The 21,484-nt window shown below is 47.9% G+C and overlaps 1 protein-coding gene across 1 annotated transcript in view; it reads right to left on the reverse strand.

The window, feature by feature from the left end:
- EBF2 (early B-cell factor 2) overlaps positions 1–21,216 on the reverse strand; it is a 210,583-nt gene extending 189,367 nt beyond the window's left edge. Inside the window, exons 1-6 of the mRNA XM_001927186.7 lie at positions 18,293–21,216; positions 15,669–15,825; positions 14,599–14,662; positions 14,285–14,340; positions 13,702–13,775; positions 7,459–7,527 (exon numbers count right to left, since the gene is read on the reverse strand). Coding sequence (XP_001927221.3) covers positions 7,459–7,527; positions 13,702–13,775; positions 14,285–14,340; positions 14,599–14,662; positions 15,669–15,825; positions 18,293–18,423 — 551 coding nt within the window. The 5' untranslated portion in view covers positions 18,424–21,216. The remainder of the gene's footprint in view (positions 1–7,458; positions 7,528–13,701; positions 13,776–14,284; positions 14,341–14,598; positions 14,663–15,668; positions 15,826–18,292) is intronic.

The raw sequence follows: 21,484 nt of genomic DNA on the forward strand, positions 1-21,484 counted from the left end.
CCCAGAGGTGGGAGTCTATGCAGAGGAGGCACATATTAATAGCTCTCTCAATTATTGATGAGCAAGGATGATGAATTAGCATGTCTGCCACTCAAACCTGGGCCTTAGCTAGAAGCAGAGAATTTAGAGCTGGGAGATAATGTAAAGGCCACCCACTAACCCAAAGCACTTCCTTTTACAGGTAGGGAAACTGAGGTTCAGAGAGGTGGCCCCTGACCTCTGTGACATTAAACAGCTAGTGAGTGAACAATATGGGGTCAGAAGCAGGTGTCCTGATGCTAGGCCAGGGCCATTTCCTCTATACCATGTGGTCTCTCTGGGGACTGGTATTCCATCAAACCTGTCACACCATTGCACAGGACTTGTGCAATCGCAGGGTTAAATAGTAGTTCAGAGGCCAGCCATGCCCACCACTTCTCAGAAAAGAGATCCCACCCACCTAATGTTCTCAAAAGTACTTCAGACCATGTTCACCAGGCTTTTCCATTCTTCAGTAGCTCCAAATTCTGAAAAGTTTTCCCTTCTCTTACATTAAACTCTTTTTCTCCATAACTTCTACCCATTGACGACACCCCAATTTCACCACTGAAACTTGGCTTTGTGACCTGGGCCAAATTAACTACCTCCTTAAGACTCATTCTTTTTCTCTGTGCAATCAAGACTCTTCTCAACTACTGAAGATTACGATGATTGAATGGACACATATTGCTTAACACAATGACCAGCACAAAACAAGTGCTAATTAAATGTTAGATAAATGCAGAGTATTGGTGTTCTCCATCCTTCTCAGAGACAGAATTCTTTGTTCAGACAGAGTTATACTGATATACTCTAGTTTGTCCATTTCCAAGGAAAGGAAGGGTGTTTTTAGTTCACAGACTAAAAACCAGCCTGAGTCACCTAGGATGGCAGGAATCCGCTGGGCTCTGTGGACAAAAACCTCACCTAGAGTTCAACTCCAACTACTACCTGAATACTGCTTCTATGCTGAAAGGGGCAGTGGGGTTAAAAATAGAATCTACACCACAAATCAAGAGTAGATTAATACATAGTTCACTTGATAAATTTACAAAAAAAGAAAACAAAAACCAAAAAAAACCACCTTCCAGTGTTCAGGATTAATGAAACATGCTCTAGCATGCACAGGAGGTCGATAAGGGCTTTATTCCCCACAGTTATTCTCTGAACATTCCCATCCCACCAATAACACTTTCTGGAGTTAAGTGATACATGGAGAGAGGAATAACAAGCCTAGCCCAGAGGAAAGAGGATCCGAACACTTCTCTGGTTGAACAAGGTAATAGGTGAGGCAGAGAGAAGCAGGAAGAGGACTCGTCAGATGGCAGAGGACAGGTAAACAAGAAGCCTGGATCAGAGGGGAAAGCAGTGGGTGAAGACACACACCAAGATGGTAGCAGGAGAAAACTTGACTACAAAAAAAAAAAAGAAAGATAAAGAAAAAAATCCATACCCATTCAGAGGACAACTATCAAAAAAACAAAACTAAACTAAACAGGAAAATAAGAAAATGTACGGATGCAATGAAATAGAACCTTTGTGCCTCACTGATGGGAATGTAAAATGGTGTAACTGCTGCGGAAACAGCATGGCCCTTCTCTGAACTACCATGTGATCCAGCAGTTCCACTTCTGGATATATACACCCCCAAAGAATTAAGAACAGAGACTCAAAGAGATATTTGTACCTCCGTATTCACAGCAGTATTATTCACAAGAGCCCAAAGGTTGAAACAACCCATGTGTCTATTGACAGATGAACAGGTAAACAAAACATAGTATAACAATACCACTGAAGGAAGGAAATCTTGACACGTGTTACCACGTAAAGGAACCTTAAGGATATCATGCTGTGAAATAAACCAGTCAAAAAAGGACATATCCATTATTATATGAGGTACCCTACAGGAGTCAAATTCCTAGAGACAGAAAGTAGCATGGTGGTTGCCAGGAACTGGGGGGGAGGAGAAATGAGGAATTAGGGTTTAATGGATACAGACTTTCAGTTTGGAAAGATGAAAAGAGTTCTGTAAAGGAATGGTGGTAATGGTTGCACAACAAGGTACATTACTTAATACCTCTGAATTGTACACTTAAAAATGGTTGAATCAGTTTTGTTACATATTTTTTACCACAATTAATTTTTTTAAGAAAGGAAGATAACATCAGGAAAACCCCTCATGGGCAAATAAATACCAGATATTTTTCTGTGAACCTTTACACAAAAAGTCATTGAGGGTCAGTCTGATGTTTATTTGGCTTCTTGAAAAATAAACATCAAAACTTAAAATGGTCCTTCTGCATATAAATGGCCAGTAGGCACATGAAAAAATGCTCAGCATCACTAATTATTAGAGAAATGCAAATCACAAATACAATGAGGTACCGCCTCACACCAGTCAGAATGGTTATAATTAATAAGTCTACAAACAACAAATGCTGGAGAGGGTAGAGAAAAGGGAACCCTCCTACAGTGTTGGTGGAAATGTAAATTGTTACAACCACTGTGGAAAATAGTACAGAGGTACCTCCAAAAACTAAATATAGAACTACCATATAATCTAGCAATCCCGCTCTTGGGCATATATCCAGAAAAAACCTTTCTTTCAAAAAGATATATGCATACCCCTATGTTCATTGCAGCACTATTCACAATAGCCAAGACATGGAAACAACCTAAATGTCCATCAACAGATGAATGGATTAGGAAGACTCATATGGGGAGTTTCTGTTGTGGCAAAGTGGAAATGAAAACTAGTATCCATGAGGTTGCAGGTTCGATCCCTGGCCTCACTCAGTGGGTCAGGGATCGGCTTTGCTGTGAGCTGTGGTGTAGGATGTGACTTGGAATCCTGTGATGCTGTGGCTGTGGCACAGACCAGCAGTTAGAAGTCCTATTTGACCCCTAGCCTGGGAACTTCCATATGCCATGGTACAGCCCAAAAAAAAAAAGAGAGAGAGAAGAAGAAGATGTGGTACATATATACGATGGAATACTACTCAGCCATAAAAAATAACAAAATAACACCATTTGCAGCAACATGGATGGAGCTAGAGATTCTCATCTTAAGTAAATCAGAAAAACAAATACCATATGATATCAGTTATATGTGGAATCTAAAATATGTCACAAAGGATCCTATCTGCAGAAACAGATCACAGATATAGAGAACAAACTTGTGGTTGTCAAGGGGAAGGGGTGAAGGAGTGAGATGGACAGAATGCTGTAAATCAACTGTACTCTAATTGAAAGAAAAAAGTCTTTCTGGAAAACAGAGCTCATAAATATAGGAGACCAAGGTCCAAAGACAAAAGGTCCAGATACTTAGCATGTGAGAAACAGGTTGGAGTTGCCCTTTTAATAGAAAATCTCACACTAGAGCTTGCAGGGGCAGGGCAGCCTACAAAGATTCAAAAAGAACTCTCGTCCTTTCCTCCCATCTGACTTTTCATGGGGCTGGAAGAACAGCAAAGATAAAAGACTGTTTTTCTTCTCCCAAGTCAGTGAGACTGTCCCTAAAATCTTCTTCCCATGAACCACCAAATTATCCTGAGCCCAGAGATTCAGTAGCTATTCGGAAGAAGCTTCCAGATAGAGAATCTACAGAAAGTACAGCCCATGAAACACAAGGCTGCATTAGTGCTTCCTTCCCCCTCCCCCACCTTTTTTTTTTTTTTTTTTTCCTTTTTAGGGCCGCACCTCCAACATATGGAAGTCCCCAGGCTAGGGATCAAATAGGAGCTGCAGCTCCTGCCCTACACCACAAATACAGCAACTTGGGATCCGAGCCACATCTTTGACCTACACCATGGCTCATGGCAATGCCAGATCCTTAACCCTCTGAGCGAGGCCAGGGATTGAACCTGCATCCTCATGGGTACTAGTCCAGTTCTTTACCGCTGAGTCATGACGGGAACTCCCAGAGTTTCCTTCAGAAACCACGAGATGTAAATCAGTTCGAGCCTTTTCATTTTTATTTACCATACAGAGGTCTTTATGGACAAGATGTAGGCTAAAGACCTCAGTAGGGATTGTGTTTTCATTGTTGGTTTGGCTTTGTTCTGTTTCATTGAATTTTGTTTGTTTTTCAGACAGGAACTGTGGATTTTTACCCTAAAAGTGAGTAAACCCTACTGCCATTCTGTGCACGCATTTGGAGGCTCTACTGGAGGCCCATGATTCAGCATCACGTCCTGCTGAGCTGTGTGTTGGCCTGGCTTTTTGGAGAGGGGTGTGGCTGCCCAAGAATTCACAAACGCATGCTGAAGAGACAACTGAAAATAAAAATCAAATGTATGTTTCTAGAGAGATGGACAAGGAGTCATTTAGGCAGGAAAAGAAATTCCCAGCTAAGTCTTGGGAAATGCAGAATTCAGTCCCTGATTCAGTCCCTATTAAAAATCCAATGATTTTCATTTAAGGGGCCATGGGGTGGGAAAAGCTCTTTTTCATATTTCAAACAGCCTATTGGAAATGGAATGTCTATTGGTCACGTGGGCTAAAGGAAAAGTCAAGTTGCTTTGTATTTGAACTGGCAGTCTGTCAAGTTAGTATGGTTACACTGGTAGTCTTGTCTCCATCGGAAACTCTGATTGGCTACTGATGAGATCAAGGGCACTTCTGGATGAGAGTTTTTTTCCTTCCCATTCTGTTGTATGTCTTCAATTAAGAAATATGAAATTGCAGCTGGATTATTACCTGTTAATGGCAGTTTGGCAGGCAAAATATTGCAGAACCTGGTTTGCCAAAGAGAAAAATAAAAGGGGTCCTTGATGGTGAAAGTTTGGGAACCACTTTTGAGCCTCCCTCTCCTTGAGCTTCCCCCTCCGCCTTCCCCAAACATGCCCAATTCCAAGGGGATAATCAGGGTTCTGGAGCCAGAGTGGAACATGCCCGTTGTGTGAGAACACTCAGAGAGAGATGGTGTAAATTAACTGCATCTGGTTAGATGGAGCGAGAAGGGGGAGGAGATAATTAGTTGGTGTTATAGGAACAAGGGCAAGGAAGAGAGTTCTATATTTACTCAGAGGAAATCCAAAATAGCCTACTTAGCACCCGTTTGGTGCTCACGGGTTATCTCAACATCTCCAGGTGGGCAGGAGTTAAACTCAGGGACCAGCTGCCCAGCTCAAGCTCTGGAAAACACAACCCAACCATCCCACCTCCAGCCACACATGAAAGGAAGAAGGCAAAAGAAAGACGCTCAGGAGTAATAAGACAAGATTCCCGTAAAGGAACAGTATCTTCAACCTAAAGCCCTACAATGAGGAAGCCGAACAAATGCATCTGTTTATAGTAAGATGAGTTCTCTACAAACCGGATCCTGGTCCATTTATGGCACCCTTTGGTATGTGTGTTTCCATGTGTAGATGAGCAACGTTTCAGAAGCAACACATATTTCAAGTGATGCAGACACATTGCTGGGCTGTTTTATTGCACATAAGATAATAAAAATAATTGCCACTGTCATATAAACCTCCTTAAGACGCAGCTAAAATACAAGGTCCACCTTCTCAGAAGAATTTAAAGCGTCCCAGCACAAACAATGAAGGCATATAACATGAAAATCCTGTCTCTCCATAGATGCCAAAAGCCTAAGTACATTAACATGTGTATTACATAGGAAGAAAACATAGCATATTCTGCTTTCTCCCTGGGTTCAGGTTACACATAGTTTCTTAGGGAAAGAACTGCTATTATGTGCAGCTTCTTTAGGATGTGTGCTTACAAGATGTAAGGTGCAGTTTAGCATTTACGGGTTTGCAAACATTTCTAAAGCTGGTTTATGGGGTGTTTATTACAAGAAAAGATGTAACGGTCATGAGATTACAGTGCCTTCTTAAAAGAAGACCTAAAGTTAGTCTAAAAAAAAAAAAGCTAAGTGAAGATTAATGAGCTTAGTGAACATGCTGAAAAGGACTGGATCTGCATCCAGGCTGCACTCACAGGCTTCATATTCCCTAGAGGATCCCGAGGGCATCCTAGGAGGCTAGGAAACGATGTCTCATGTGATCAGCACATCCAGCTTGCTTTCATTGGGACAAGGAGTGCTGGGAGGAAGAGACTGTGACTGTAAGAAGTTCATGGGCCAAGAGCTAGAACAGCTGTGTTCTAGTGCCAGCTCTGCTCTAACCAACTGTGCACCCTGGGGCAAGTCATGTCACCACTCCCAAGTCGTCTTTTCATTGATAAAATGAGGAAGACAGCTGACTCCAAAGAGTTCTTACAATTCATTCATTTTAAGCTTCTATGCCCTTTGAGCAAAACTAAAGAAATTCTCAATAGCTCCCTAAAATTGGTGTCACCTACCTAACTCTCCTAGGACGGCAAAGGTACCATGTACATTCAACCGGTATTTCATACTTGGCTATCCTCTACAAGCATCCCGGAGAATACTGCAAAGCTGTCGCAGATATCTTAGCAGCCTTCTGAAACCCACAGCAGCAGGCCATACCCTCCAAGACACCCTCCATGATACCATTGAACAGAGATGTTGAGTGCTTTGTCCAAGGTCAGAAGCTAGGACAGGCTCGGAATTCCAGCCTCCTCATTCCTAGGGCTACGCTAGAATTTCTACGGAGAAACCAAGCTGGCTTTCTGGGAAGAATGCCAAAGGTTCCATTCTCCCAACTGAGAATTCGTTGGAATATTGGAATAACAACTTTGGAGACTGTGGTCTCTCCAATCCATTTCAAGACCTGTCTAGAAACACAAAAACCCAAAGAAAGAAGCAAGAGGGAATTATTCCGTTTGTTAACGAAAGAGAAAAAATGAGGAGTGGGAATATGGGATTTCTTAAAAAAATTACATGATTGCTGCAAGTTAATTTGGTATTTCTTCCTTGGTTTGTAAGTTCTGTTTCCAATCACAAAAACATACAGCTGAGGATGCAGAAATCACATCTTGATGAATTAGCATCTTGTCCCAAAGAATCTTTCCCATTCTGAACATAACATAGAACCCAGAAGGCAACCCTCCGTGGTAGCAAGGAATCTCACTCAATGCAACAGAGAGCTTGCCCTCATCCTCTAGACCATAAACTAAATTGACAGTCTTCAAGCCTGACAGCAATCACTGAGAATGATAAGAAAGTTACCCCTTAAACTGGGGAACACTGCCTCTTCTAGGAAACTGATTGAGACCCTGTCCTGCCAGATGGGAGAGATGGTATCTTAACCATCCTTTAGCACCCACACATGCCTTATTAGGCTGAAGTCAGCACACCTGGAAAAGAATCCCATCGCAGATTTAGAGACATATTCAAAAAGGAAGGTTCTAACTTCTAAGAAAGGCCAACCAAAACAAGACACATGTTGGACTGGCTTCATGCCTTGAAGGTAACATGAAACCAACCTTCCGGCAAAGCCCAGCGATCAGTACTCAGAGTTGAGATTCTAAAGAAACCAGACAGGATTTTTAAAAATCACTTTTTCCCCCTACCTGTCGATGATGACAGGATCTGAAGGAGTCTCATTTCGGTTGCCACAACTTTTCTTTTCGCAACATCGACTGTAGAATGGGAGGGAACCAAAAGAGTAAAAGACATTTGTTAAAATCAAGAAAATACAGTGAGCAAACAATGTAACGTTCACAAAAAACGAGTATGTCCCAGGAAGCTGCTTAACTATCAGCTGCTTGACGAATGTATGGCCATGTTTAAAAACAACACTAAACTCAAAGCCCAAAACTATTTATTCAAATTCTCTGAAGCCCAGACCTATTTATCTGCACCTTCTATGACTTATAAACTGGGTCATTCTCAGCAAATCACAACTTTCCTGAAAGGTATGTTTGTAACCTAAATGGCAAACAATTGGATTTTAAGGTCTAGAGCGTCACTTACAGCTTGAATGATTTTATTACTGTATTTTTTTTTCTTAGATATTTGTGTCTTAGTAAATATTTGAAGGAAGAGGGGAAAGGAAAATGTGTTGCAAAGACCCCAAGTAGTTGTCTGGATTTTTATTAACCTTAGTTACATAACATCTTTCTTCAGAGAACTTGGTGTACTTTATAACCATTTATTCATTCATTCATTTCCATCATGTCCTAAAGATGAAAAAGGAAGATCAGAACGATGGTGTGCATTGTCAAAGAGGAAGAAAATGAAGCAGAAAACCCACAATTTTCACCAAGTCCGAGACAGAAATGGGACTCAGTGTGTAAGTCGCATTCTGAAAACTCTGCCTCCCAAGACTGCCTCCCATCTGGGAAAGTTCTGGGTACCCAGGAGATGCTCAAGAAAGGCTTGTGGAATCATTTGAGTGGAATAGAGAAAGAAGAGGCCCTAGAGCAATTACAACAGATGGAGAGAACTCAGTAGGACCTAAGCAGAGAACAAAACTCTCCGCTCCAAAGGTACCCGCATGAAAGACCTGAACGAATATGAAAAGGGCAAAGGAGGCTGGGTGGATGGAAGCACTGGAAAAATCACGTCCTTGTGTTGCCTGTCTGCTGCTTGTCAGGACTATAGACTTTGCAATACCTCTCGGCTCATCCAAGCACATGGTCCACCATCAATGGAAGTTGATTAGGGATGTAGCCTTGACATGGCTTATAAGAAAAGCATGATCATTCACACCATTTGGAGATTATGTCTCATAAATGTAGCAGTAACCAAATTGATGCTAAGTATTGTGCTTTGCCTGATAGTTTCTCTAGGGGTTCAGACATATGCGGCACAATAGAAAGTTTGGTAAAGTGGGAATCCAGGCTCTGGCATCTAACCCAATTTTGTCACTTGCCAGTTGCACAAATTTAGTCAAATCTCTTGAACCCCTCTGGGCTTTTCCTTCCTTACATATAAAACTAAAGTGCTGGACTAGATTATCTGCAGAGTCCATTCTGGGTGTAAAAAGTCCACAAGGACATTCCTATGACATTCCTTGATCATCCTTTGATTCAAAAGTGGTGACAGATTAAGGAAAAGAGGAAGCCATATATATAGCAGCAGAGACTGAAAGGCCAGGCACCAGCCCAGTCTTAGATTTGCTTTCTGGTTCTGTGCCGTGCATTTGCCAACATGCAAATTGATATTAAAAAAATTTTAAGTCCATCTCTCTCATTCAGGGATGTGTGGATTACTCGGTGAACAATTCTACCATTCTTAAAAAGTAATGTATACTGGAGAGATGCTAAGAAAACTGTCATCAAATAGGCAGAATGAGGTTTTAAGAAATTTAATCAAATTAGTAGGAAGTAAAAGCAAAACTGTCTCAACATTCTTAAATACCAGAGTTTGCCACTGGGACTCTCTGAAATAATATTTTGCTTTTGAAATTATATTAGGTCTTAACTTTTAAAATTTCAGTCCATCCCATGATTAACACCAATAAAAATGCTGGCCAGCTGCTCTCCCACCGTCCACCTTGTCTCTCTTCCCGACTGCCTACACTTTTCGCCTCTCACCTCTCCTATTTCTACTGCTTATGTCAGCAGGATACCTTTGCAGCTCAGGCAAACCTTTTTTCTTAGCAACACAATTTCCAAAAGCCTCTGCATGCTTGTTATTTACGGACCTTCTACCTCGACTCCCCTGCAATATCATCCGCATGTCAACCTAACCCAAACCTGCGTGTGATTCTGGGTACAATTTCATTACAAGAGAACACCCTCTGACTGGGCCATTATGTTTAGTTTGAGAAAGAAGGAGTCTGAGGAGGCTGAGTAAGTTTGCAAAATTGTTCAACTGAATTCAGCTGCTTTCCATGGGGACTTTCTCTGGAGGAAAAGAAAAACAGATAAAAATGTAAGGCTGGTGCCAGTGAAATACAATGTGGGGAATTAACTCTGGGAAAGAAATGATAGTCAAAGAAAAATGCAGAGAAATGTGAGGAACCAAGCTTGCATTTTTCTAACAGGAACATATTTAAGTATCATCTCTAATGTGAACAGCACAGAAAAGATGTAGCAGAAAAGATGCTGGACTATAAGAATGAGGGTATAAAAATTACAAGAGTGGGCCATAATCACCTCCACTGGAGCCCTTCATAAAATCTCTCTGGGTTGGCCAAAGCTAATCCTTTTGCTTCCTTTCTTTTTTAAAAAGAAAAGGATCTCATCAAGATGTCCTAGTTAGTCTTTTCTTGGTGTCTTAAGTGACAGTCTTCATACCCGCAACAGCATCCGAAGGAAAGTGAAGCCAAAAGTGCACATTCATGAACCCACATTCCCCAAACAGTCACCTTGGGATCAGGGATGTGGGTCGTTGACATGAAGGACTGGGTCCCTGAAGGAGCCAGATAACCAGCTCACATCTCCCTTCCCTTTGCTGTAAGAGACAAAGCCTGAGTGACCAACTTCAGGTTCAGCTACTTTAATTCAAAGGCTGCTCAGACTTATTTTCTAAGAAGCAAGTCTCTAAGCCCAAATGCATTTTTACAAACTGAACCAGACTTCTAAAAATAGGAAAAGATGGGACACAAAGAGTAGAGGAAGCTGAACTTGGTGCTAGGTTAAGGTTTTGTCCCTAACTACCACAGAGAGACTCAGAAGTACTCTCTTTTCTTTTCCTCTAATGAATGAAAATGAAACCTCTTCCTCTGCTCCTCACTCAGCCTTGTTTGGGCTTATTTGACTCTGGTCCTTATTTGGAGAACCTTTTACCTGAAATCCTCCTCATTTTGCTTACAGGCCTCTAACCCCACCCCCACCCCCGTCCTTCTGAGGTCTTTGGAGAGGAAAACAGACAAAATAAAACCAGTTGGGGATGGGAGGTGGGTAAGATGAGAAATTTTATCCCAATCTTGAATCTTACCTGCACTTTTCAGAAAGGGACCGAGATGGAGGATAAGTGAAGAAGAAGAAGAAAAAAAAAAAAAGCCCCACCTATGGACACAGGGTGTCCGGTGGGCCAAACTCCTGCTCGAGGCCAGCCAGGCTGCCCTTTCCCCTCCAAAATCGTTTTTAAAATTCAACCCTCAACTTTCAAAAATCTGTCTCTAATTTCAAACTCAAATAAGCGCACAGCATGGTGGCTTTTGTTTTGTTTTCTTCTCCCCAACTCCTCCCTGTGATTGCATAACAAAAGTGTCTAAATTCACACCATCTGGCCGATAAAGACACTGGCCCCACTGCCCGGCTGGCCTATCTGATTAGGGCTCTGTCTAGCCTGCGCCTTGTGGCGAAAAGTCACAGCTGTGGGGTTTGCTCGCGCTCAATACAACTCTGTTATTAGCCAGCTGTAGGCCTTGAGACGACTTCTGTTCAAATTATAATATCTTTTAACCCTCTGAGCATTGAGGGCACGGGGTGGCTGGCAGCGACATAACAACTAGATTTCTCCTTGCTAATAATTGGCAAAATGAACTAAAGCAGGGAAGAGGGAAGCAAAGAAAATTGGGTAAGGGAGAAAAAAGTTACACCTGAAAGAGATTTCATTGTGTTCCCCCTTAAAAGCTAAACGCCAGTTTATAAGCTTTTCTGCTAAAGGTTACAGAACACAAAACCATCAGGGAAATTCCCAGGTATGTCCAAGAACATAACGCAAGTGAAACGATGTGTGTGCGGTAACCACTGAAAAACGGGGCGTCTGATTCATCTCCAAATCCTTGACTATGATAACGAACTCTTAAAATGTGGGGGAAGGAACTTTTTTCCCTTACTGGAGAGTCAACCTGCTCTGACTGATAGATGGAATGGGAACTTCCCTTTCAGATGCATCCAGTATTTGCCATCAACCCAGCTCATCTCCCAAACACACACACACACACACACACACACACACACACACACACACCAGACACAGTACTCATCCAGTGGATCATTTATTTGTCCATAATTAATATTTGTTTTAGATTCTGGTTTGGGAAGAAAATAAGGTACCTTCCCAGGTCTCAAATGCAGAGAAGTTACAGTACATTAAATTTTTATATTGTGTTACTAATGCAGACTAAACTAGAGGCTTTAAAAATTGATGCTGCTACTTAAACAGCATAAAATGAGGAGGATTTGATTGGGCTTAAAAATAAAAATGTCAGCCTTAACTACAGCTGGATGGGGCGTGCAAGTATTATTTAAAGTAATAGGTATAATTCGTCAGACAATGGGCCAGATTTGGCTGTTGTTTTCTTTTCTTTTAAGAAGATAATCTCTCCAAACAAAGACATTTAAAAGTAGAAAGAAGACTAAAAAAAAAAAAAATCCATCCTTCAATTAGCCAACCAAATCAAAGTGTTCTGACTATTTAATCTAGGTATTACATGCAAGTTCATCTTGGAATTGTATTTTCTTTCTGAGAGAATCTGTCAAGGGGCCCCTGGGATAATGGAGCAGCTATCTGCTTACTCCATCGCCCTACGCCTCACCCAGCTACTCAGGCCAGGATTCCCCTCTGCTGAGGCCACTGGCAGAGTTGAACTTTGCATTTGGCAAAGTTTGTTTTTCTAATACTTGGTCAAAACCAAAACAAACATGTCTGATTGTTATGGTTTCTTCCTGACTGGGCAGGGAGGGAGCCTGGGGCTGCCGGGAGCTGCCGGTTAAACAGTCCAAACTAAATCACACGGGGCCTGCAATTACCCAAGGCTCCTAAGTCTGGAGGTGAAAGACATTCACTGAAGCAACAGCAGGAGTAAGGAAGAATGGAGGCTTTCTCTCTAATCAGAGATTTTGGAGGAAGAAAAAATGTGTATGGAATAAACACGTAAAATTTTATAGTAAAATAACCACCTCTTCCCAGAGTTTCCTTTCTGTAGCCTTCCTCCTTTGCTGTGGGATCCCCCATGCCCAGCACATACTAGACACTCAATTAACATCTGTTAAAAGAATAAATAAGTATATGGATAAATTTCTTCTCTCTCTCTCTTTTTTTTAATGTTCTTCCAGTAAAGCAGAAGCAAAGACTCAAAATGGAATGTCCTGGTCTGGGGAAAGAAGATGGAGAAAGGTGTAGGAACTCGGTAAACTGTACTTTTCAGAACTTGGCCATCAGAATCCAGCTGTTGCTCCAAACCCCGGATCTCCCTACCCGGTCCTCCCCCCCGCCCCGTTCCTCCCACCCACCTACTGGTGGTGAACCCGACTGGTCTTCCTACCCTGTAGTCTTCTGATCTAAGAAAACTCCCTTGGCTCAGGAGATTTAGAAAAATGACATTCCTGGAGAAAGAAAACGCTTCTGCATCACAGACAGGTGCCACAGCTGGGGGACAGGGGATAGTGCCCCCGCGCTTGATCTTTTCTGATGGTCGCCCGCCCAAACTGCAAGTTGTCCCAGTGCTTTGACTCCGGAACTCCACAAGTGGTCCCTCCTGGAAATCTACCCCTAGCGGGCCGGACTGGCAGGAACCAAGCCGTGAGGGCCTTGGACGGCGACCAGTCCGGGGAAAGCACCCCCCCCCAATCCCAAACTTGACCCTCGGCTGCCCAGCGCCTCCCCGCGCTGCTGCCGACAGCTGCACAGCGGACCTTCGGCGTAGCAGAGGAAACTCCTGAGACTCTGCGGGGGTAGAATCCCGAGCGGCTCTGGGTTTCCTTTTAGAGTCCTAACAGATTTGCTCTTAGAATCTGGAGTTTAAGGAGGAGGTCGAGCCGACCGGCCCTAGCGGCAAGTCCCGGGCGAGGACGCCCTCACTGCGCGCCCGTGCTCCTGAAAGTCAGCGCCGCAGACGCACGCGAGACAGCGCGCCCGGCGCCGCTCACCTGCCCCGCGCTCCAGCAAAGCCCGCAGGAGAAAACGGCTCCTACCTGCACATCACTTCGTGTGTCAGGAGAACTCGGCACATTTCCGGATTCTTATTTTGTCCCTCGTAAGCTATGGGCTGCGAAGAAGGCGGGGGAAGGAAGGGATACGAGGGAGAGGAGGGACAAAGAAAAGGGGACTTTAAAGCGAGCACAAAATCGTGTTTCCTCTCTACCCACCACTTCATCAGGACACCCCGCGGGCGGCACAGAATCTGAGCTGCGGCGCGGTTAACTCAAATGAAACAGTCAAAGAAGTTTGCCCCGGTGAGGACGTATTTCTTGCAAAAGGGAATGTTAGACTCTCCCAATAATTGCTTCCCTTCTTCAACCCTTTGCTCGCCTACCCACATCCCCAGCGTCTCCCCAGCCAGAAAACAAAACAAGGTGGAGAGACAATTGGCGGGACTGAGAGGGAAAAAAAATTTTTTTTCCCAACGTAGATCAGGTGCGAGTTGATGTGAAAGAGCTGTGAAAACGGACCCAGGAAATAGTGAGTTGTAGGGGAGGTCAGCGGAAGGCTAGAGGGGACCGGGGAGAACAGACGGGGCCCCGCAAGAGGTGGAGCCGACTGGCCCGCCAGGCTCACCTGCTTGGTGACTGAGTCGATGAGCCTGACGTACAGGTCTTGCTCAGTGCGGACACCTGCGGAGGAGGCGGAGGGCGCGAGGTGAGAGCGCAGAAGCCCCACCCCGGCCCCTCAAACCTATCCCGCCCGGAGCGGAGTGCCGGCTGAGCCATCTTGCGGGCAAAGACCACCCATCCGCCCCCCTGGTCCTGAGCTTGCCTCCCGTGGCTCGGCCCTCCCCAGACCTGGAGCCCGCCCGCCAGGGACCGCGGCAAGGTCAACTGCCTTTCTTGAAAGAGACAGGTGTGGGCGCCGCGGGCGCGCAGGGCGCTCACCGTTGCTGTAGAGAAGCTGTAACTTGTAGTGGGTGCCGTTGTTGGTCTTCTCATTGCCTTGTTCCTGAAAAGACAGAGTCCCTTGCTTTCCAGGCCCCCAAAATGAGAAAGAGGAGGCGTCCCTACACCGCCTTCCGCGACCTTTACCCCGTCACCCGGCAGCTTTGAGCAGTCCCTCTACCCAGTCCCAGGTCAAAGGGCAGGAGCATCTGCACGCAAGCCAACTTCCAAAACTTTCCAAGGCTCAAGGTCACTTGCCCCTCTTCAACCGGCTGTCCCTCCCCCTTAAAATGTCCTCAGAAGTGCTGCCCCAAGCTGAGGCCACCAGATGAGGTGTCCATGCTACCTTTAAACAGGCTTCACCAGATCCATTGGGCTCTGCCTGTCCTGCAGAAAGGCGAAGGGACCTGCCATTTGCAAAAGCAGCATTTGGCCCTATACTACCAGGACCGGAACCTGGAACCGCAAGCTCAAGAGGAACCTTGGGAAAAGTCTGCTCCCAAGCCCGACTTGCACAGCTGAGGAGACTGAAGCCCAGAGAGGGCAAGAGACTTTCTTCGCCTCACACGTTGTCCTCATTTGAGATCAAATCCAGCCCCCATACCCTAGCTGGGCTGGGAGCAGGCACTGCCTTGATAACCTGAGTGGAAGAGAAGGCAGGGCTGGGGTGGGGAAACAAGGCTGGGCTGTCGGTATCCCTCTAACCCACCCTGCTGCGCTAGCAGGTCCAAAATAATAATAATAATAATAAACCAGAGACAGGAAGCAGTTGGCCTTGAATATAAGTTTAAACTATGTTCTAATCCAAAGGACTCTTGCTCCCCTGTCAGGCCAGGCCCAGGTTCTGCTAATGATCCAGAAGCCCAGTGTGCGGGGCCACAAGTGCCCCTGCAGTGGGAGGTACAGGCGGGAGAAGGTGTAGGGAAATCAACTGATTTAGAGGCTGGGGGTGAGAAGCCTCGATTTATCATCCCTCCTGATGTGAGCGGAAAAGTGTCGGGAGTGACAGATGGGATCTTTAGTGCTTTGCAAAAAGGCAGTTATGAGGGGAAGGGGGGACCTCCGCTTACTTTGTCGTTCTCCACAAAATCTACGAAGGCGGTACGCTCGATCTCCACCGGCTGCCCCTGCCTGTCATAGAGCGCCAGGACGAAGTGGAAGAAGTTGGATTTCCTCAAGTTGGAGGGAGGCTGCTTCTCAAAGTGGGCCCGGGACAGGGCTACTCCGCTGTGCATGAAGAGACACAGAGGGGGGAACACCGGACATGGGGAAGGAGAGAAAGACACGATGTTACTGACGCGCCCACGCAACACTGCAGAGGGTCAAGGGTACCTGTCCGGGGTCCAGACTTCTAGACCCCTAGGGCCTTTTTTCAATCAGAAGCGGGGACTTCTTAGAGGAGTCCCAGGGGCCACGAGAAGGGGGGGCGGGTGGCAGGGCCAATGACCCCGGATGCTGCCACTGCCAACTGTTCCAGTCTCTGGGCATCCCCATGCCCAGCAGCTCAATGTCTGGCCTTTAGTGGAGACCCAAGGAGGGAGACTGCAGACCAAGGCCCGAAGAAGTCCCCCAAGCGGTGACCCAAGTCTTGTCCTATCAGGTTGGCCCCGTCTTCTCCCTCAGGCGGTGCAGTGGCTTGGGTCAGAACTCGGAGATGGGCCCCAGGGTTAGGAGACTCAGCGGCGCCTTACTTTGAAGATGTGACACTTTTCCTTCATCTTCATTGGAGTTACCTGTCTGGCACCACTGCTCACAACAGGCTTTCCTGGGAAAGGTGGTAGCGAGAAGCACCTGGGGGCGGCCGGGAAGCCTAGAGGCCAAGCCTCCTTCCTGTGAGGATAGGCCTCATCTCCTGCTTCCCTTGCTCTTCCAAAAAATTGCGCCCAGAACAGTAGCAGGGCGGAACCCCCCTCGACCTGTCCCAGGGATTGAGAGCCACTTCGGTGGTCTTGATACTGAGCACCCACCCCTAGAACTGCTCAGCTTGGGGGAACCAAAATGCTATTAAGAGGCTGAGAGGGTCTGAGAATCTCCCTGCTCAAATCGCATCTCTGGGCCAAACCCGCTGACTGCTGACCTCAAAAGCCCTGTTGGAGAACCTGGGAGGCGCCCTGGAGCATGTTGAGTATGTACACTCACTTCCCTACTGTCCTGTCGCGGCTGGGGACAAACTGGCCTCTGGATCACATTTACTAGGAGACCCGGACCGGAGCGAACGTGCAGATGGATGGAGTTGATGGGTGGCACTGGGGTCTGGCCCCAGGGCGTGAGCACTTTCACTCTTTGCAAAGGTATGGTATTTTGACTAGAATCCCCTGTCAGACTGCCTTTTCCAACTTTATTGATTTGATCCGGGGAAAGGAGGAAAGTAGGGGTGGTGTCTTTCAGGAGCTTGGCAAGGAACTGCACGGCGGAGCCTTCTCTGCAGTGCTGCCTGGTTTCCCTCGGCCTGCAGCCCAGTGTGTCCCCAGACGGCTGCGGCAAGCCGCCGCAGCGTGCCATCTGCTCGAGGACACTGGCGCGTCCCAGGCTCAGGCAGGAGGGAGGGAGTTGCCGCTTTCCTGGTTCTCTGGAAGTGTGCGACTTTTGCTTCCTCTCCTCCTGGAGTGGCTGCCGGTTCGCTCTACCCGGGACACCTGGAGAAGTGGCCTGTCTAGGAGAGGAATAATTTTTCCGTATGATATCGAGACTTAGAGTGGGATGGCCAGGAGAGCTGATGGAGAGGCCACAGTCGTGGGAAGAAGTTCGTGGGTTCTTTGGGGTCACGGGGCTGTCTCTCGCGGACAGGGTTGTGGAGACCCAGCTCAGCAGCTGTGATAAGGGAGGAGAACCAAAATGTCTTCTTGGGGTGCCAGCCTAGACAAGGCATTTACTGTCTTAGCACGAGGATGCTTAGAAATAGAGTCAACTTCAGGGACTAGCAAAACTAGAGGCCCGTGATCCCTGCGTTTGCCGAGCGTCTCCTTTCTTCGCCTTTTTTCTTCGGCTGCTTCTACTGTTACTTCTCATCCTTTATTTTTAGTTTCTTCTCTCCCCTGACCCCCGCCTCTGTGGGTCTGGTTCACTGTTTTATTTCTGCGCCAGGACCCTCCAGTCTGTCCCCCTCCCCGGCTACACGGCCTCTCTGCCTTCCCAGGCAGGCGCTCCAGCTTCTCCGCTCCTCTAGCGGCCACCGCCACCTGGCCGTGGGTTCCCGGCCTCCAAGAATCTCCCGGCAAGAAGCGGGAGGAGAGGCTCTTGCAAGCAGCGTGGCGAAATCTGGGAGTCGCCGGGAAGCTCGCTCTCCCCCGGCGGCCGCCGCTGCCGGCTCCGGTCCTCACGCTCAGCTCCTAGCCGTCCCGCCTGGTAGGACTAGGGACTGCCCTGAGAGGTAACGGATGCTGCTTTGTAATTTTTTTCCTCGCAAAGTCTAGTCTGTGGGGAAGAAGTATGGGAGAAACACAAACGACCCAGGCAGTTCAGAAACTCGAAAGCTGACTGTAGGGTAAGTGTTCCCCTAACTGCAGCGACCTGCCTGCTGGAGGGTGAGCTCTAAGCGCGCGGGGCCAGGGCTATAGATGCGGGGGATAGAGAGCGAGTGAGAGCAAGAGCAGCGGGGCGGGGGTTGGGGGGGGCACACATAAAGAGACAGTGAGAGCGAGGAGCGAACAAGCGAGAGATTGTGAGCATAATATTTGCGTGGTCGTCTCCTTACCTCTGAGCAGCGACATTGGCGTCCACCACGCCGACGTTCCGGACCCAGGACCTGACCGAATCCATCTCGGCGCCCAGCGATTTCTCTTTCAGAGCTGGTCCTCTTCCTAAGGTATCTTGGATCCCAAACATTTAAAAAGTCTGTTCTACTGGCGCTTTAAAAATGAGTTACAACGCTGTCCTCACGGTTCCCAACGTTGTCACCAAACCGTCACCTCCAAAGCAATCCAAGAAAAGGGATCAAGTGCCGAAGTTTGAGTCTCTCTTGGAAAAGAAATGAAAAAGATGACCCGTCTTTTGCTTCCACGCCTGAGATGCAGACTGATGTAAAGTTTAGGGTATATCCTCCGCAAGTTCAGATCTGCCGCCTCAGGCCCTCCGCCCTAGGTCGCTCGCATCCTTCCAGGGGCAGCTCTGCCTCCAGAAAGTGATCACAATTTTGAAGCATCACCTGTTCTGGGAGAAACAGGAGGAGATTGATGGCTGCCTAATCTCTCCCCTTCCTCCTGGTCCCCCACCCCCCCTCCCTGCTCCTCCCCACCGCTCCAATTTAGAAAAAAAAAAAAAAAAAATCCCCAACAGGATCCGTGGTAAAAGGAAGGGGAAGACCCGGAGCCGAGAGGAGGCTGTGGCTGCGAGCGCCGCAGAGCCGGGCTACAGTCGCGCGCCTGCCCCATGAATGGGTTACTACGGCCCGGGCCGCGGGAGGCGGAGCCATAGCCCGATAAGGCGCCTCATTTGCATGGACGCTCGGGATTGGCCAGCGCTGGGCAGGCCCGGCCGACGTCCTCGGGCGGCGCGCGCCACGCTCTGCGTTGCCGGGAGTCCGGGAGGTGAAAGGGGACAGAAAGCTGCGGGCGCTCTGTCCTTGCCCGAACTTCATGTGCGTGCGTGTGATCCGGGCCCGCAAATTCTGCACTAAAGCGGGTTAGCCAGACTCTGCTGGCGGTTACGCGCTAGCTCAGTCTGATCGCGGGAGCGGGAAGCTTCTGTGGATCCTGCCTCTAAATGTAGAATTTTGTTGCCCGCGGGGAGACACGGTCATTCCCGGGGCTTGGGTTCTGAGTGCAGGTTTGTGAAGAAGCGGAGCGTGACCACATGTACTTATGTTTTGTGCAAGCGTTCCCTAGAGCAAACCAGTTCTCTGGACGGCTTTCTCAAGTCTCCTGGAGTTACTCGGTGACGCTCGGATTTTGTGTGCGGTTTACAAGTTGAGAGAGAAGAATATATGAATGAAAGCGGGGGCGGGTGGTGGACGAACGAGGCTCAAGCGCTAGTCAAATAAATAGAGTGTCGGGGAAAACAGTCAAAGAGCTAAGGAAAATACCCCCGGGCGAACGCAAGCGAGAGTTGCACCCGTGCAGATGAGAGGTTGCTGACAGATCGTGGCAGGCTGAATGCGAGAGCTGCTAGGCGTCGTCCCGGGAGCCCCCTCCTTCCCCCCTCCCCCGTTCCCAAAGCCCCGGGGAACCAGCACGGGAGCTGCAGGGAGGCAGCGGGGAGTCCTGGAAACTTTGCCCAAGGCGCGCTGTCGCCGCGGTGCTGGCCGCCGGCTGATGGCCGGGAGGCGGCGTTCGCTCCGCCAAACAGCTGAAACTCTAGACGGCTTTTTTACTACGCCGGGCAGCTCGCGGTGCCTATTAAAAATCCTCCTGGCTGGGTGTTATTTTCTTGCTTCTCCTTTTGTATTCTGATCTGTGCATAGATCTGCTGATGAAATCTAGAACACCAGCGCGAAAACAGATTTGAAGACAATGAATGCAAATCTGTGCTCAAAGACCATCTGCCGTGGAGGAGACAAATCAGCTGTTCCTCAGTTCAAGCGACTGCGCCCGAGCCTCCCGGCCTCATTACCGAGAGGGCCTTGGCAAAAGCCTGTACCGCATTCAGAAGACTTTACCCCCACTTAGGACTCAAATTTGAGGGTGAATTGACTCCTAACCAGATCCCTTAGGTGTAGGTGAGCGCTCACAAATGAACTGCGAGAGTTTGCCGCTAGAGGACATAGCGCCTTGCAACTCGTTTGCCTGGGCAGACAGGAAGCTCGCGCTTTCAGAAGTGCGGCTCTCTTGAGAAAGGCACTGATCCGCGCCTCCACTCTACCCCTGGGGCAAACCGCTACCCGGCTGTGTGGGCGGATCGCGCTCAGGATGCTCAGGTCTTTACTTCGAGCTTCACTTGAAAACCGATGGGGAGGGGGAGAGAGTGTGTGGACCCTCGTTACAAAAACCCAGGTCCAGGGATCTAGGCTGCTGATGGCGGGCGGCTGGGGGGGTTGCGCAGAGAACGTGAAATCCCCGCCTCTGGGTTATGTCAGTTGTGGCACCCCAACTACAGGGCTCTCTGGCTTGGTCTTGTTGGGCAAGAGGGGCAGGGAAGGCTTGAAGAGCGATTGGGCAAAAAAAAAAAAAAAAAATGGAACAGGACTGCTGTAAAAGCCTAGTGAGACAGGAGTTGTCCAAAGAAGAAAGAAGGAGGGTGGGAGAAAAAATTGTACGATGAAACTCACTACCTTGTTTCAGCTAGGCAATTCTCTGTTACATGCATATTTTATGGATAATTTCGGCCCCTGCAAAAACTAAGCACCCAGACCCACTCTCTCATTTCACCTACATCCTCATCCTCAGTCTCTGCCCAACGGGCTCCTTGGTGGATAGTGTCGAACTGCCGGTGAACACCTCAAGATGTGTTAAGGAGCACTTCAACTCTGACCAGGAGAGGTACAGACCGCAGCCCCAAGGGGCCAAAGGCAGCGGTGGGCCCCGGCCTGGCCCATACCGTCTGCCCCCCTCGGGCCGTGTTGCCTGGGGTTAAAGGGCAGACCTAGGGTCGAGGTCACTAGCTCTTCCCTCTCGCAACAGCTGCCACCCAAATTATGCCCCTCAGGAAGCGAATGAATTGGTTCTTTCTCCTGGCTCCCTGCTGCCCGCCCCAAACCAGACGGCCGCGCACGGCGGGCGCCCCCCTCCTCACCTCCCAGAAACAAGTTCAGGGGCCGCGGTGCCCCGCCTGGAGACAGTTTTCAAAGCCATGGCCCCAAGGAACTAGGAGCTGGGGGTAGGAGGCCGACGCACCGCTTCTGGTCAACTGCTTTAGGGGCGCCCTCCCCGCCGCCGGGCCGGGCGATCTGGGCGAAAGGCAGCCTCGATGCTGCCGGCTCCGTGGGCTTCGAGCCGCAGACGCCAAAGTTCCC

Source organism: Sus scrofa, chromosome 14 (genome assembly GCF_000003025.6).
Source record: "Sus scrofa isolate TJ Tabasco breed Duroc chromosome 14, Sscrofa11.1, whole genome shotgun sequence".
Taxonomy (NCBI): Eukaryota; Metazoa; Chordata; class Mammalia; order Artiodactyla; family Suidae; genus Sus; species Sus scrofa.